At 37.0% G+C, this 13143-nt stretch overlaps 1 protein-coding gene across 1 annotated transcript in view; it reads right to left on the reverse strand.

Moving 5' to 3' along the window:
* Window positions 1-865: 865 nt before the first annotated feature.
* The window catches only part of Stk33 (serine/threonine kinase 33), a 92115-nt gene continuing 79837 nt past the window's right edge, over window positions 866-13143 (reverse strand). The window contains exon 11 of the mRNA XM_074041048.1: window positions 866-1687. Within this exon, the coding sequence (XP_073897149.1) occupies window positions 1475-1687 (213 nt within the window). The 3' untranslated portion in view covers window positions 866-1474. The remainder of the gene's footprint in view (window positions 1688-13143) is intronic.

Genomic DNA, 13143 nt, shown 5'->3' on the forward strand with positions numbered 1-13143 from the left:
GGCTGGGGTTCTCCTCAGGTGGATAGAACACACTTCCCAAAGACCAGCTCACCAATCACCGAGAGAGTACTTCAAGCCCAGGAAATGGTAGATGGGCTCCTGACAGGCCTGCAAATGATAACCAAAATGGGAGAAAGACCTGGAAGAAGCATGTTAACTCCAGTTTTAAAATGAAACCCAGACAATTTTCACTAGACATGTTTGGCTGGCAGTTTCCCCAAAAGCAAGCATGTTAAAGGTGCTAAGAAAAAACTGGCAGAAGCCCTCAGCCAGGTTTATACATGCCAGCATTATCTTTGACCCAGTCAGAACCACAGTGGTGTCTTCTAAATTAATAGCAAGAAGCACATGTGCTTCCTCTAGCCACCAAGAGTTTTATTTGTTTGTGGTATTTTTGTTTTTTGTTTTTTTTTTTTGGTGGGACTGGGGTTTGAACTCCAGGCTTTGTGCGTGCAAAGCAGGCACTCTACTGCTTGAGCCACACCTCCAGTCCTTAGCCACCAAGAGTTTTATACGCAACTAGCACTTGCTCAGTTGGCCAAGTGTGGGTCATTTTATAGACTTACGTGATAATCGTATGGGGTTTAGGGATGAAATTAAGTTGTTATTTTATAAAGGTAAAAGCAAATGCGAATTGTTTCTTTAAAATTTTCTTGGGAAACCAATGGAAAAATTATTTACCTAGGTAGAAAGGAGAAACCTGCCACACAAGAGCAATGACGTGTTTTTCTTGTATCCAGCCTCATGCTCTTTATTCCCTAAAGACATGTGCCTATAACTGCAGCAATGGCCCAACATCAAAATTTAGAGGACCTAAATGAGAGCACCTCTCATTAACATAAAAATTAACATGTAATAGGTAACATCTGGTTTTTATTGATTTAATCAATACATTGGGAATTTAGCAAGTTAATGGCAAGCAGTTACAAAATGTCCTATTTTCCTATGTTTAAAGTAAGTTGACTTAAACAATCTATAGCAACTAAAATCACAAGGACCCATGTGAAGGCCTGAAGCACTTCTGCCGTAATGCTGTGGCAAGCTTATTAGTAATTTCCTAGCAAAGTCTTCTAGTGCAAGTGCACATAATTATTTGGAACTTCCATTACCATATTTGGCCTCTTGTTTTCCCTTATAAATAATTGGGCCTAGGTATAAGAATGTGAAGCAAAGCAGAGCAAGTATGCCCCCAGCCTTGCACTGAGGGCATCTGCCCTACACAACTCTTGAATACCACTTGAGTTGACTTCAGTCACAGCCATCATCATGCTGATTGGTGGCTGTCCTTCAATGCCCTTTGCTATTTACGTTGCTTAATGAGCTTCAATTTTAAACTGGTGCAAAAACATGGCAGGGCTCAGCTGAACTAAAAGGCTAAAAGCTCAGTGTAGTACTGTCCATGCGCCTCATCTCCTCTCCCTTTAGCACTAGAAGAAGCAACTTGTTTCTGTACTGGTCCGCACTGAAGGAAATCTTAGAGTTTTTTTTTGCCTCGAGACAGGGCAGTGGATTTAGCGGTGGATTTGGTTGCTACTCCTTGGCTTGAAGTCCCAGGGCTTTTCTCTAGTTCTGCCTTGAGTTCAGGTGGGATGAGTCTGGTAGGTGGGGAGCTTGAACAGCACGTGTTCAAGTCGTCTATATCTGCTTTCTTACTGGTTGCAAGTAAAGTCTTTTCATCAGCACTGGACTACAAATAAAAGAAAAGGCATGCATTAGTTTTCAGACACAAAAACATGTACGTCAACTCAAAGAAGAAAAGAACTACAACTTGTTCAGGATTTGCAAGATGAACACTTGCTAGATTTGGTATATAATGTAATCACATTGCAAAATTATTATTGAAAGTCCAAAAGACTCATATAGCACCTTCAAGCAGACTGACTTGTTTAGTGTTTGATGGGAAGCAAACTGTTCAGGCTACACAACGTGAAAGCAAATGCCCAGTAACATTTGTGCAGGGAAGTTCACTGGACATAATCACACGCATCTCATCTCATCTTTCCAGCTTTCCAGACATTTTGTATGAGTGCCCTGACAAGGACTCCTGATTACTCTTTCCAACCTGGGTGCAAAGGTGCTGCATATGGCCCACTGTCACATTCTCCCCTTTCCCCTTCATGAATTCCCAGTCTCACCACGTGGGTCTTTAGTCCTCACTGGGAAAGTGGTGGTGGGCACTAGGGGGTGGATATTTACACATTTACTTTAAGGGGTGATTTTAAGAATGAAGTGAGGGAGAGTGGCCACAAAAGTTCTGTGTGAACTTTACAGCCTGAAACAAACAGGAGGATTTTAACAGGCAATTGTATCTTCTCAGATCAGCCCACTCCATGGTAGAGGAGGAAACAATCTCAAATCCTGTGTCCTAAGGGATGCAGAGTTCACTCTGACCTTCTGTTCATTTTCAAAGTCATCACTTCTAATTCAGTGAAGCTGAACTCTGAAAGAGCAGAGACTGTCCCAGGAGAACTACAAAGCCTGTAGGGACCAAGGCATAGGGTGCAGGCACAGCAAGCTTTTACCTACATAGAATGATCTGGAAAAGAGCTCTCAAGTTGAGTATTCTGGTTAACTGAAAGTCAGAGGACACTTGGATTAGTAATCAGGTTAACAATTTTCAAAGACCAGAAATAGAAGATACATGACACACTACAAATTCAACTGCTGTCTCAGACTGCTGTGGCTCGTCTGATGTGGTAGGCACTTAATGTACATCTGCCCAATGAATAAGCAAGTTCCTAGGGCTGTGGCAAAACTTCAGGTCATGTACACTGCTTGATACCTATATTTTAAGAAAGAGAAGATCTTCTCAATGTTTACTGTAGAGAGGCCTTAAATATGTGCCTTCTTGGAACATTGCTCATGTCTGACTTTGTAACAACGTATGCGAATTCTTGAATAGGTAATACCTAAAAGGCATTTTGTACCTTGAAAATTATCTTGTATAAATTTTGAAATGTAAAAAGGTCCTTTTCCCTACCTTTCCCCTCAACTTTTGAGTTGCTTCCATGTATTCTTTCAAGAAGCAGAAAATATTTAAAATTCTTTAATATTCACTAATGTAAGTTGTGTCAAGAGGTTGTTGAAAACTCATGTTCATCACTACTGTGAAAATACAATACCCTGACATTCTCATATTCACCTGAGGACAAGCTGCTCTCTTTAGTACAGTTCTGGTCTCTAAGACATGGGACCTATCTGGAAATTTCAGTTCATAAAATAGAATTAACTTTATATACAAATCCTTTTCAAAGGTGAGTCTGAGTGTAACTGTCTCTCATTTGATATTTCCACATGGATTCCAAGTTACTATCCAAGTAGTTGAGGAGATGTTTTGTTTCTTTTTTAACGTGTCAACTACAACTAATATTTTAATAAAATAGGAACAGAATTGCAGTCATTTGTTTTTAATGCTCTCATATCCATAGCTGGCTTGACTTTTCCATTTCATTTATTAGTGTACTTGGGTCATTATAATCACCAGGATATACTCAGAAACTGTCCCATGGGCAAGAATGCTGATGTAGTTTTTTTCCCAGAATCTCTACAGATTGAGATATTTTCTCTTAGATACAATATCTTTTTTTTCCTCTTTGGTGGGACTGAGGTTTGAACCCAGGGCTTCACGCTTGCAAAGCTTAAGCCACACCTCCAGTTCATTTTGATCTGGTCATATGGATATGAGGTCTCACTAACTGTTTACCCAGGGTTGGCCTCAAACCACAATCCCCAGCTCCTCAAGTAGCTAGGGGTACAGACATGAGCCACTGGTGCTGGTGGATACCGTATCTTAATATAACTCTCAGAATTTTCTTTAAAAACTGGAAAGAAAAAGAAAAACTAAACAGAAATCTCTGATTGCTTTGGTGTAGAAACATGAACTTTCTGTTTCATTATGTAGCAATATAAGAAATTACATTCCTCATCCACATGTATTTATTTATAATTTTAGTGGATTAAAAAAATATGTAGTATACATCTGTGACTTAATGTTCACAATGTTCAAAGTCTTCTCCTTGCCCCCTGTTAACTCAGCCCTATCCCCATCAAAGAAAATCAACATTGTTAATTTACAGTGTACATTTCTAGAGAGATCCTATGCATCTTTAAGCAAATACGTGCAACTATATGACACTGGTTATCATTCCATTGTCATTTCTATTGATTGCAGGTCAAAAACAGTCTGATAATGGCAATCTCGTATGGTCCAACTTAATCTACATCACTATATGCCTTCTTTCATATATTTGTCCAAATTGCAGTCTAGCAAGAATATTATTTTATACACCAACAACAAACAAACTGAGAAGGAGTATATGGAAACAATTCCATTCACAATAGCCTCAAAAAAAAAAATCAAATACCTAGGAGTAAACTTAACAAAGGATGTGAATGACCTCCACAAGGAGAATTATAAACTCCTAGAGAAAGAGATTGAGGAAGTCTACAGAAGATGGAAAGATCTCCCATGCTCATGGATTGGTAGAGTCAACATAGTAAAAATGGCTATGCTACCAAAAGCAATCTACATGTTTAATGCAATTCCCATCAAAATCCCAATGACATTCATCACAGAGATTGAAAAATCTACCCTAAGGTTCATTTGAAAACACAAGAGACTGCGAATAGCCAAGGCAATACTCAGCAAAAACAGCAATGCTGGAGGTATCACAATACCTGACTTCAAACTATATTACAAAGCAATAGCAATAAAAACAGCATGGTACTGCACAAAAACAGACATGAAGACCAGTGGAACAGAATAGAGGACCCAGATATGAATCCATACAACTATACCCACCTGATTTTGACAAAGGTGCCAAAAATATACGATGTAGAAAAGACAGCCTCTTCAACAAATGTTGTTGGGAAAAGTGGTTATCCATTTGCAAGAAACTGAAACAAACTCTATCACCCTGTACTACTATCAACTCAAAATGGATCAAGGACCTTGATATCAGACGCAAAACTCTGAAGTTAGTACAGGAAGGAGCAGGAAACACTCAGGAAGTAATAGGTATAGGCAAGGACTTCCTAGTAGAACCCCAGCAGCTCAGCAACTAAGAGAAAGGATGGACAAATGGGACTTCATAAAATTAAAAAGCTTCTGCACAACAAAAGAAATGGTTTCTAAACTGAAGGGACCACACACAGAGTGGGAGAGAATATTTGCCAGCTATACATCAGACAAAGGACTGATAACCAGAATATACAGGGAACTTAAGAAACTAAACTCTCCTAAAAATCAATGAACCAATTAAGATGTGGGCAACTGAAATAAACAGAACTTTTTCAAAAGAAGAAATTTAAATGGCCAAAAAACACTTGAAAAAATGCTCACCATCTCTAGTCATAAATGAAATGCAAATTAAAACCTCACTAAGATTCTACCACACCCGTTAGAACAGCCATCATCAAAAACACCACCACCAACATGTGTTGGGGAGGATGTGGGGAAAAAGGAACCCTTTTACACTGCTGGTGGGAATGCAAGCTGGTGCAACCACTCTGGAAAAAAATTTGGAGGCTTCTTAAAAATCTAAACATAGACCTACCATATGATCCAGCAATCCCACTCCTAGGGGTATACCCAAAAGAATGCAACACAGGTTACTCCAGAGGCACCTGCACAGCCATGTTTACTGCAGCACTATTCACAATAGCCAAGTTATGGAAACAGCCAAGATGCCCCACTACTGATGAATGGATTAAGAAAATGTGGTATTTATACACAATGGAATTTTACTCAGCAATGAAGAAGAATGAAATCTTATCATTTGCAGGTAAATGGATGGAACTGGAGAATATCAATCTGAGCGAGGTTAGCCAGGCTCAGAAGACCAAAAATCGTATGTTCTCCCTAAATGTGGATTTTAGATCTAGGCAAATGCAGCAATGTGGTTGGACTTGGATCACATGACAAGGGGAGAGCACATACGGGAGATATGGAAATAGATAGAAAACCCAAAATATGAAAGTGTTTGATGTCCCCACTCCAGAGGAACTAATACAGAAACTATAAAGCGATAAAGGTTAACGTGAGAAGGGGATCAGGAACCAGTGTAAAGATCAGTTAGAGATGAATCAACTTGGGTTGTAACACATTTGTACATGAAAGCAATGCTAGGAATCTTTCTGTATAGCTATCCTTAAGTAGCAAAAACGCTTTGTCTTCCTTATTACGCTTATGTCTTCTCTTCAACAAAATTAGAGATAAAGGCAGAACAGGTTCTGCCTGAAAGAGAGGGGCTGAGGGGTTAGAGGGTAGGGAAGGGGAACAGCGGGGAGAAATGACCCAAACAATGTACACACATGTGAATAAATGAATAATAAAATTTTTTAAAAGAACATTATTTTAAACATTGATGTGTTATCTTGAAGATCATTCCATTTCAATTCATAAAAGAGTCTTCACATTTTTTTTAGCTGAGTAATAATTCTCTTGTTTACATATACATAGTTTATTTAACCAGTTCCTTCACAATGAACATTTCGGTTGTTTCCAAATCTTTTACTAGAATGAATAACGTTGCTATGAATAATCTTAGACTTTACATATGTGTCACTATATCTATAGAACATATATTTTAGAAGTGGAATTTCTGGGGGAAAAGGCATATTGATTTATAATTTTGAAAATATCACATCACCTTCCATTGAAGTTGTACCAATTAATACTCTTACCCTCAGCATATAAAAGTGCCTCCTGTTTTTTCTTTCTTTGTCAGTTTGGCATTTAATATATATCAAAATTAATACAAAGAACTATATCTTAATTAAGTCTCAAAACTGGCCTAAAACTAAACTAGCATCACTGAAATAAGTCACAATATGTATTCCTTCACTCCCTGGCAACATCAATGTAAATATACCTACCTTTATGTGAATGTTTACTGCACATTCTTAGAAGCTTCTGTGGATGGGTTTAACTTGTAAAATACTCTGTATGTGTGTGTGTGTGTGTGTGCACTCACCTTACAATTTCTTCTTGCTCATTTGTAGTAGCTGCATTAGGTTTATGATGACATTGTTTAGGAAGCAGAATCCTAATGGTTTTTCCAAAGAGTCTGAGACACTACTTTTAAGCCCCTCCCCTCCCTCCAATGAAACCATTCTGGATGCTAACAGAACACAGATGCAGAATGGCTACCATGCTGTCTTTGGGTCAAGCTGTAGTTTTCTTCTCAAAGAGCTAAGTCTCTCATCGTCTTGAACATAAATGTCCAAGGCAGATTCCAGCTTCCAGGCGTTTTTTAGGACTAATTTTTCAGAGCTTTTTTGGGTTAGGTTATAGATTATCTATGTTTGGGGTTTCTCCTGTTCTTCTCTCCTAGCTGGTGGGATTCCTCAGGGATCTATGCTGTCACTGATGCAATTTTACAGTTTTATAAGTAATAGGACAGAGAAATGAAAAGTGAAATTGCTAAGGCTATGAGATCGTGCAGGTCACAAAAGGCAAACAGAAGGAGAGGCGTTCCCCTAAGACTGTAGAAAGGGGGAGAAAGATGACAGAGGAATTTCAATATTTTGTTCTAAGGGAAAAGATCCTAAATGACCATCATGAGATTGCTGGCCATCTATCTGTCAGTCCCCAACAGGATCTAAAAATGATTACAGACTGCACTTTGAAGATGCTACATCTAAAATACCATTGCACAGTGGGCAAGAAAACGTTACTGTCATCTGAAATCCCCTTAGATATCAAGGGAAAAATCCTTCTATCCTTACAAAAAAACATGATGAAGTCATAGCCAAACCACATGACCAGCCTAAAAAGATGAAAGGGACCAGAGTAGGATTACATACTGGCTATTAATGTGACTAAGGAGTTAACGTTTCTTTATATGAGAGCTCTTTAACCCAAAACAATAAAGAATAAGCCCAAATCTATGAAATGAAGAAGGGGGTAGATTTAGCACTGCGGAGCTAGAAGTCAACTCTGAGTGCTACAGTCAGTCAGGATGGTCACAGCAGTGACTGCCCCAAGCAGCATTTCAATTGTTCCTCATCGTCGACAAAGCCTTACCACCTGGGACAACTGAAGAATAGTCAATGTACTGGAGACAGAATGATGGAAAAGGTGGCTTTATAAGGTCCTCCTCGGTTTCACCTTTTTGTAATTCAGTACCCTTGGCCTCCAGCTCATATTATTAATCTTGAAAAGGGGGTTCCATGTGTTCAGGGGAAGATAGGTAACAAGAAATTGGGCTAAATATACATATTTCATTATTCACTGGCAGAACTTTAACCTGGTGAACTTATCTGGTAATAATGGATGCAAAACCTGTAAGCTCTAGGCATATCCCTGAAAGTTAATACCAGTGCATGATTACTAGAAACTGTTACCATTTCTCTGAATTTTGAGTAAAATACATGCTATTTAAGTAAAGTGGTTTATCACCATAGCAACCATTTCTAGAGTCATACATTCAAATTATAGGCCTGCACAAGGTCCAAATGACAAAATTCTGATAAAAGTTTTCTGCTATAGTTTTGCTCACAATGGTCACCCATCTTACCTCATTTTCCTGTGGTTTCCAGAAGAAAGAAAGAAGCAATGGGAAGAGAAATCAACTTCTTTTATAAGGTTACCACAAAAAGATCAGGGTCTTGTATGAAAATAAAGTCTAACTTGCAAGTTAGAGAAAGATACAAACATTTTTCTCTTCTTAATACCTAGGGTATAATTTATAAGGAGTAGAATATACAAATTTCAACTGTATAGTTTGAGGAGTTTTAACAAACGTGTACACTTATATAACCAATACCAGTCAAGAAATATGAAAATTCCCCAGAAAGTTTCTTTGTGCCACACCCCCTCTGTGTACAACACAATCCTTTTATTTTATCCTGGAGACACAACTGTCCTAATTTTTTAAAATGTAAATTAGTTTTTCCTTTTCTAAAACTTCATATAAATGAAAAAGAATATAATATGTGCTCTTTTGTGTCTGAATTTTTTGGCTTAACTTTTTTTTTTTCAGTACTGGAGTTTGAACTCAAGACCTCACACTTGCTAGGCAGGTGTTCTACCACTTGAGTCACTCCTCCAGTCCCTGGCTTAACATTTTACTTAAAAACTTTATTGAGATTTTTATAGATCTTTACACTACTATAAGGTTTTTGAGATTCATCTATATATCAGTAATCCATTTTTAAGCAAATTATGTCAGTAGCTTTATTTTTATTTATTTTTTGATAACATGCTCTCTATTTTTTAAAGGGTTTCATTGTTCTATTTCATATAAGTATATAATGTACATCAACCATATTCACTCTCCTTTATCCCCCTCCATTCCCTCTCCCTCTCCCACATGTACCCAACCCCTCAGAGGACCTGTTTTACAATTCTGTCCATTTTTAATTCCATATTCATTGTTTAAAGGGGTTCCTCAATGGTATTTCAGCTGTGAATATACTGTATTTTGGTCAAATTAATCCAGTAATTCTTTGGGGGTTTTTTTGTCAAGTAATACTCCATTGTATGGATATACCACAATTTGTTTACCCATTTTTCTTACAATAGACAGTTAGGTTGTTTCTAGTTTTAAGCTGATTATATATAAAGCTGCTATAAACATATCCTACAAATCCTTTTTGTTTATTTACAAATCTTTCTGTGAATTTTGAACTTCTGGGTAAATGGCAAGTGAATGCTTTTCTTTATAAGTAACTGCCAACTTGTATTTTGAAAGGACTGTACCATTTTTCATTCCCACTAGCAACTTAGGAAAACAGCAATTGTTTCATATCCAATGCTGGCAAGGTATTTGGACTTGCCAGTCTCTAATCAGGCTATCTAGAAAGTATGTAGTGGTATCTCACTGTGGCCTTAGTTTACATCTCATTTTCCTGATGGTTAGTGACATGGAGCACCTTTTTGTATGCTTATTGATTACCTGTATAGCTCCTTATCTGAAAGGCTTATTCAAGTCTCATGACCATTTTAAAAACAAGTTGGCTTATTATTGAGGGGTAGGAATTGTCCCTATATTCTGGATACAAGTCCTTTCATCAGATACATTTATTGCAAATTATTTTGTCTCTGCGGCTTGCTTATTCCTTTCTTCCTATGTTTTTGGTGATCAAACATGTAAACCAAAAATCGTATGTTCTCCCTCATATGTGGACATTAGATCAAGGGCAAACACAACAAGGGGATTGGACTATGAGCACATGATAAAAGCGAGAGCACACAAGGAAGGGGTGAGGATAGGTAAGACACCTAAAAAACTAGCTAGCATTTGTTGCCCTCAACGCAGAGAAACTAAAGCAGATACCTTAAAAGCAACTGAGGCCAATAGGAAAAGGGGAACAGGAATTAGAGAAAAAGTTAGATCAGAAAGAATTAACCTAGAAGGTAACACCCACGCACAGGAAATCAATGTGAGTCAATGCCCTGTATAGCTATCCTTATCTCAACCAGCAAAAACCCTTGTTCCTTCCTATTATGGCTTATACTCTCTCTACAACAAAATTAGAAATAAGGGCAAAATAGTTTCTGCTGGGTATTGGGGGGGAGAGGGAGGGGGCGGAGTGGGTGGTAATGGAGGGGGTGGGGGCAGGGGGGAGAAATGACCCAAGCCTTGTGTGCACATATGAATAATAAAAGAAAAATGAAAAAAAAATTTATGAAACTCATTTTTAAATAAATTTTTAGTGATTGCTGTGTTCTAAGAAATCTGCGACTACCCCCTGGATGAAGATATTCTCCTATGTTCTCTCTGAGAAGTTTTTTTAGTTTAGCTTTTAGATTTATGTTGACCTGTCTTGAACAAAATTTTGTATTCAGTTTTAGCTATGGGATGAAAGTCCTTTTTCCCCCCATATAGATATCCTATCATTCCAGAAATATTTATTAAAAAGATTATCCTTTCTCCATTGAATTGCTTTGAAGACTGTCAAAAATCAACTGATCACATAAATGTGGATCTCTTTCTAGATGCTCAAGTTTGGTCCATTTATCTTCTTTCTGTCCTTACAAAAATACCGCACTATGTTGACTACTATAGCTAGATAATAAGTGTTAAAATAAAATCATATAAATCTTGAAACTTTATAGTTCTCATGTTAGTTTGGCTGTTCTAGGTCTTATGTATTTCCAAATACATTTTAGAATTATCTTGGCAATTTCAACCAGAAAAGCAAGTATTGTCAATTTCAATTGGAATTAAAGTTATCAATCAATTTGGGATGACTTGACATCTTAACCATACCAAATATTCCATTCTATAAACTTGGTATATCTCTCCACATATTTTTCTTCTTTTGTTTCACTTAAAATTATTTTCTGGGTTTTGGTAAATATTTTGTGTAAATTTTGTGAGATTTATCACTTTGTGTTTTATAATGGTATTACAACAAGTGGTATTTTAAAATTTTGTTTTTCAGGTATTCATTGTTAGTGCATAAAAATGCAATTGATTTTTGTACACAAATCTTGCACCTGCAATATCCTTAATTCATGTTTTGTAGATTGCTTAGGGTTTTCTATGTATACTATCATATTATCTGCAAGTGAAGATAGCTTTATTTTTCCTTTCAGATCTATACAATTTTATTTTTTTCATTTGCTGTGTTGCATTGCCTAAGTAAAGCACAATGTTCAAAAGAAGAAAAGAGAACATCCTTGCCTTTCTCCCATCTTTATTCAGTATTTTATCATTAAGAATGATACTAGTTTTAGACAGGTATCAATGGCTCATACCTATAATCCTTGTTACTTGGAAGGTTGAGATCAGGAGGATCATGGTTTGAGAGCAGCCTGGGCAAGACCCCATCTCAGTGGAAAAAGCTGGATGTAGTGGAATACAGCAGGAAGCTTAAAATAGGAGGAACACAGCCCATGCTGGCCTGAGCAAAAAGCAAGACCCTATCTTCAAAATAACCAGAGCTTATCCTTATCTCAACCAGCAAAAACCCTTGTTCCTTCCTATTATTGCTTATACTCTCTCTACAACAAAATTAGAAATAAGGGCAAAATAGTTTCTGCTGGGTATTGAGGGAGTGGGGGGGAGAGGGAGGGGGGGCAGAGTGGATGGTAAGGGAGGGGGTGGGGGCAGGGGGGAGAAATGACCCAAGCCTTGTATGCACATATGAATAATAAAAGAAAAAAAAAAAACAACCAGAGCTTGAGGTGTGGTTCAAACAGTAGAGCACCTGCCTAGCAAGCTTAAAATTCTGAGTTTAAACCCCAATACTGCTAAAAAAAAATGATACTAGTTTTTGTTTGGAGTTTTGGATTCATTTTATTTTTTAAAATCCTTTATTATGTAAAATAACTTTCCTTCTATTCCTCTCTGCAGATGGTTTCTCTCATATTTGAGAGTTTTGTTTTATCACATGCTTTTATTTTGCAATAATTATCAAAGAAATTATATGGCATTTCTCATTCATCTGTCTATGTGGTGAATTACATTGGTTGATTTTTGGATGTGAATCCAAACCTGCATTTCTAGAATGTACTGCTTACTTGCTTATGATACATTGTCCTGTTTAAATATTTTTGGATTTAGCTTGCTAATATAGAGTTTAGGATTGTTATATCTATATTTATGAAAGATATTAGCCAGTAATTTTCTTTTCTTATAACATCCTTCTCCTGATGTTCTAATATTAATATTGTTGTTGCCTTATAAGTCAGTTAATCACTTAGGAAATATTCTCAAGAATTTATGTAAGTTTTCTTTTAATTCTTCTTTAAACGTTTAGAAAGAACCAGTGGAATCATTTGAGAATGCTTTCTACATATGAAAGTTCTTAATTACATGTTTTATTTTTAAACAAATATATATCTATTCAGATTTTGTATATTTGTGTATCTCTTGGTAGTTTTTAAAAAGGAAATTTCTAATTTATTGGTATTAAGTCACTTATAAGAGTTGGTAAACCTGAAGAAAGGAAAGCATCCAATGTAACAGGTAGGAGAAGAAAACCCTGAAAGGACAACGAGAGCTCTGAGACCTGTGGAACAGCAACAAACTGTCTGACAGAAGAGTGACCAGACAAAAATTTCCAAACATAGCTAAAGACAGAAATCTACAGATTTATGAAGCTCAGAAAACAATAAGCGGAATGAATATGAAGAAAATGTTTAGCAATGTCACTGTCAAACTGCTGAAAATCAAAGGTAAAGAGAAAATC

The sequence above is a fragment of the Castor canadensis genome, chromosome 1, assembly GCF_047511655.1.
Source record: "Castor canadensis chromosome 1, mCasCan1.hap1v2, whole genome shotgun sequence".
Taxonomy (NCBI): Eukaryota; Metazoa; Chordata; class Mammalia; order Rodentia; family Castoridae; genus Castor; species Castor canadensis.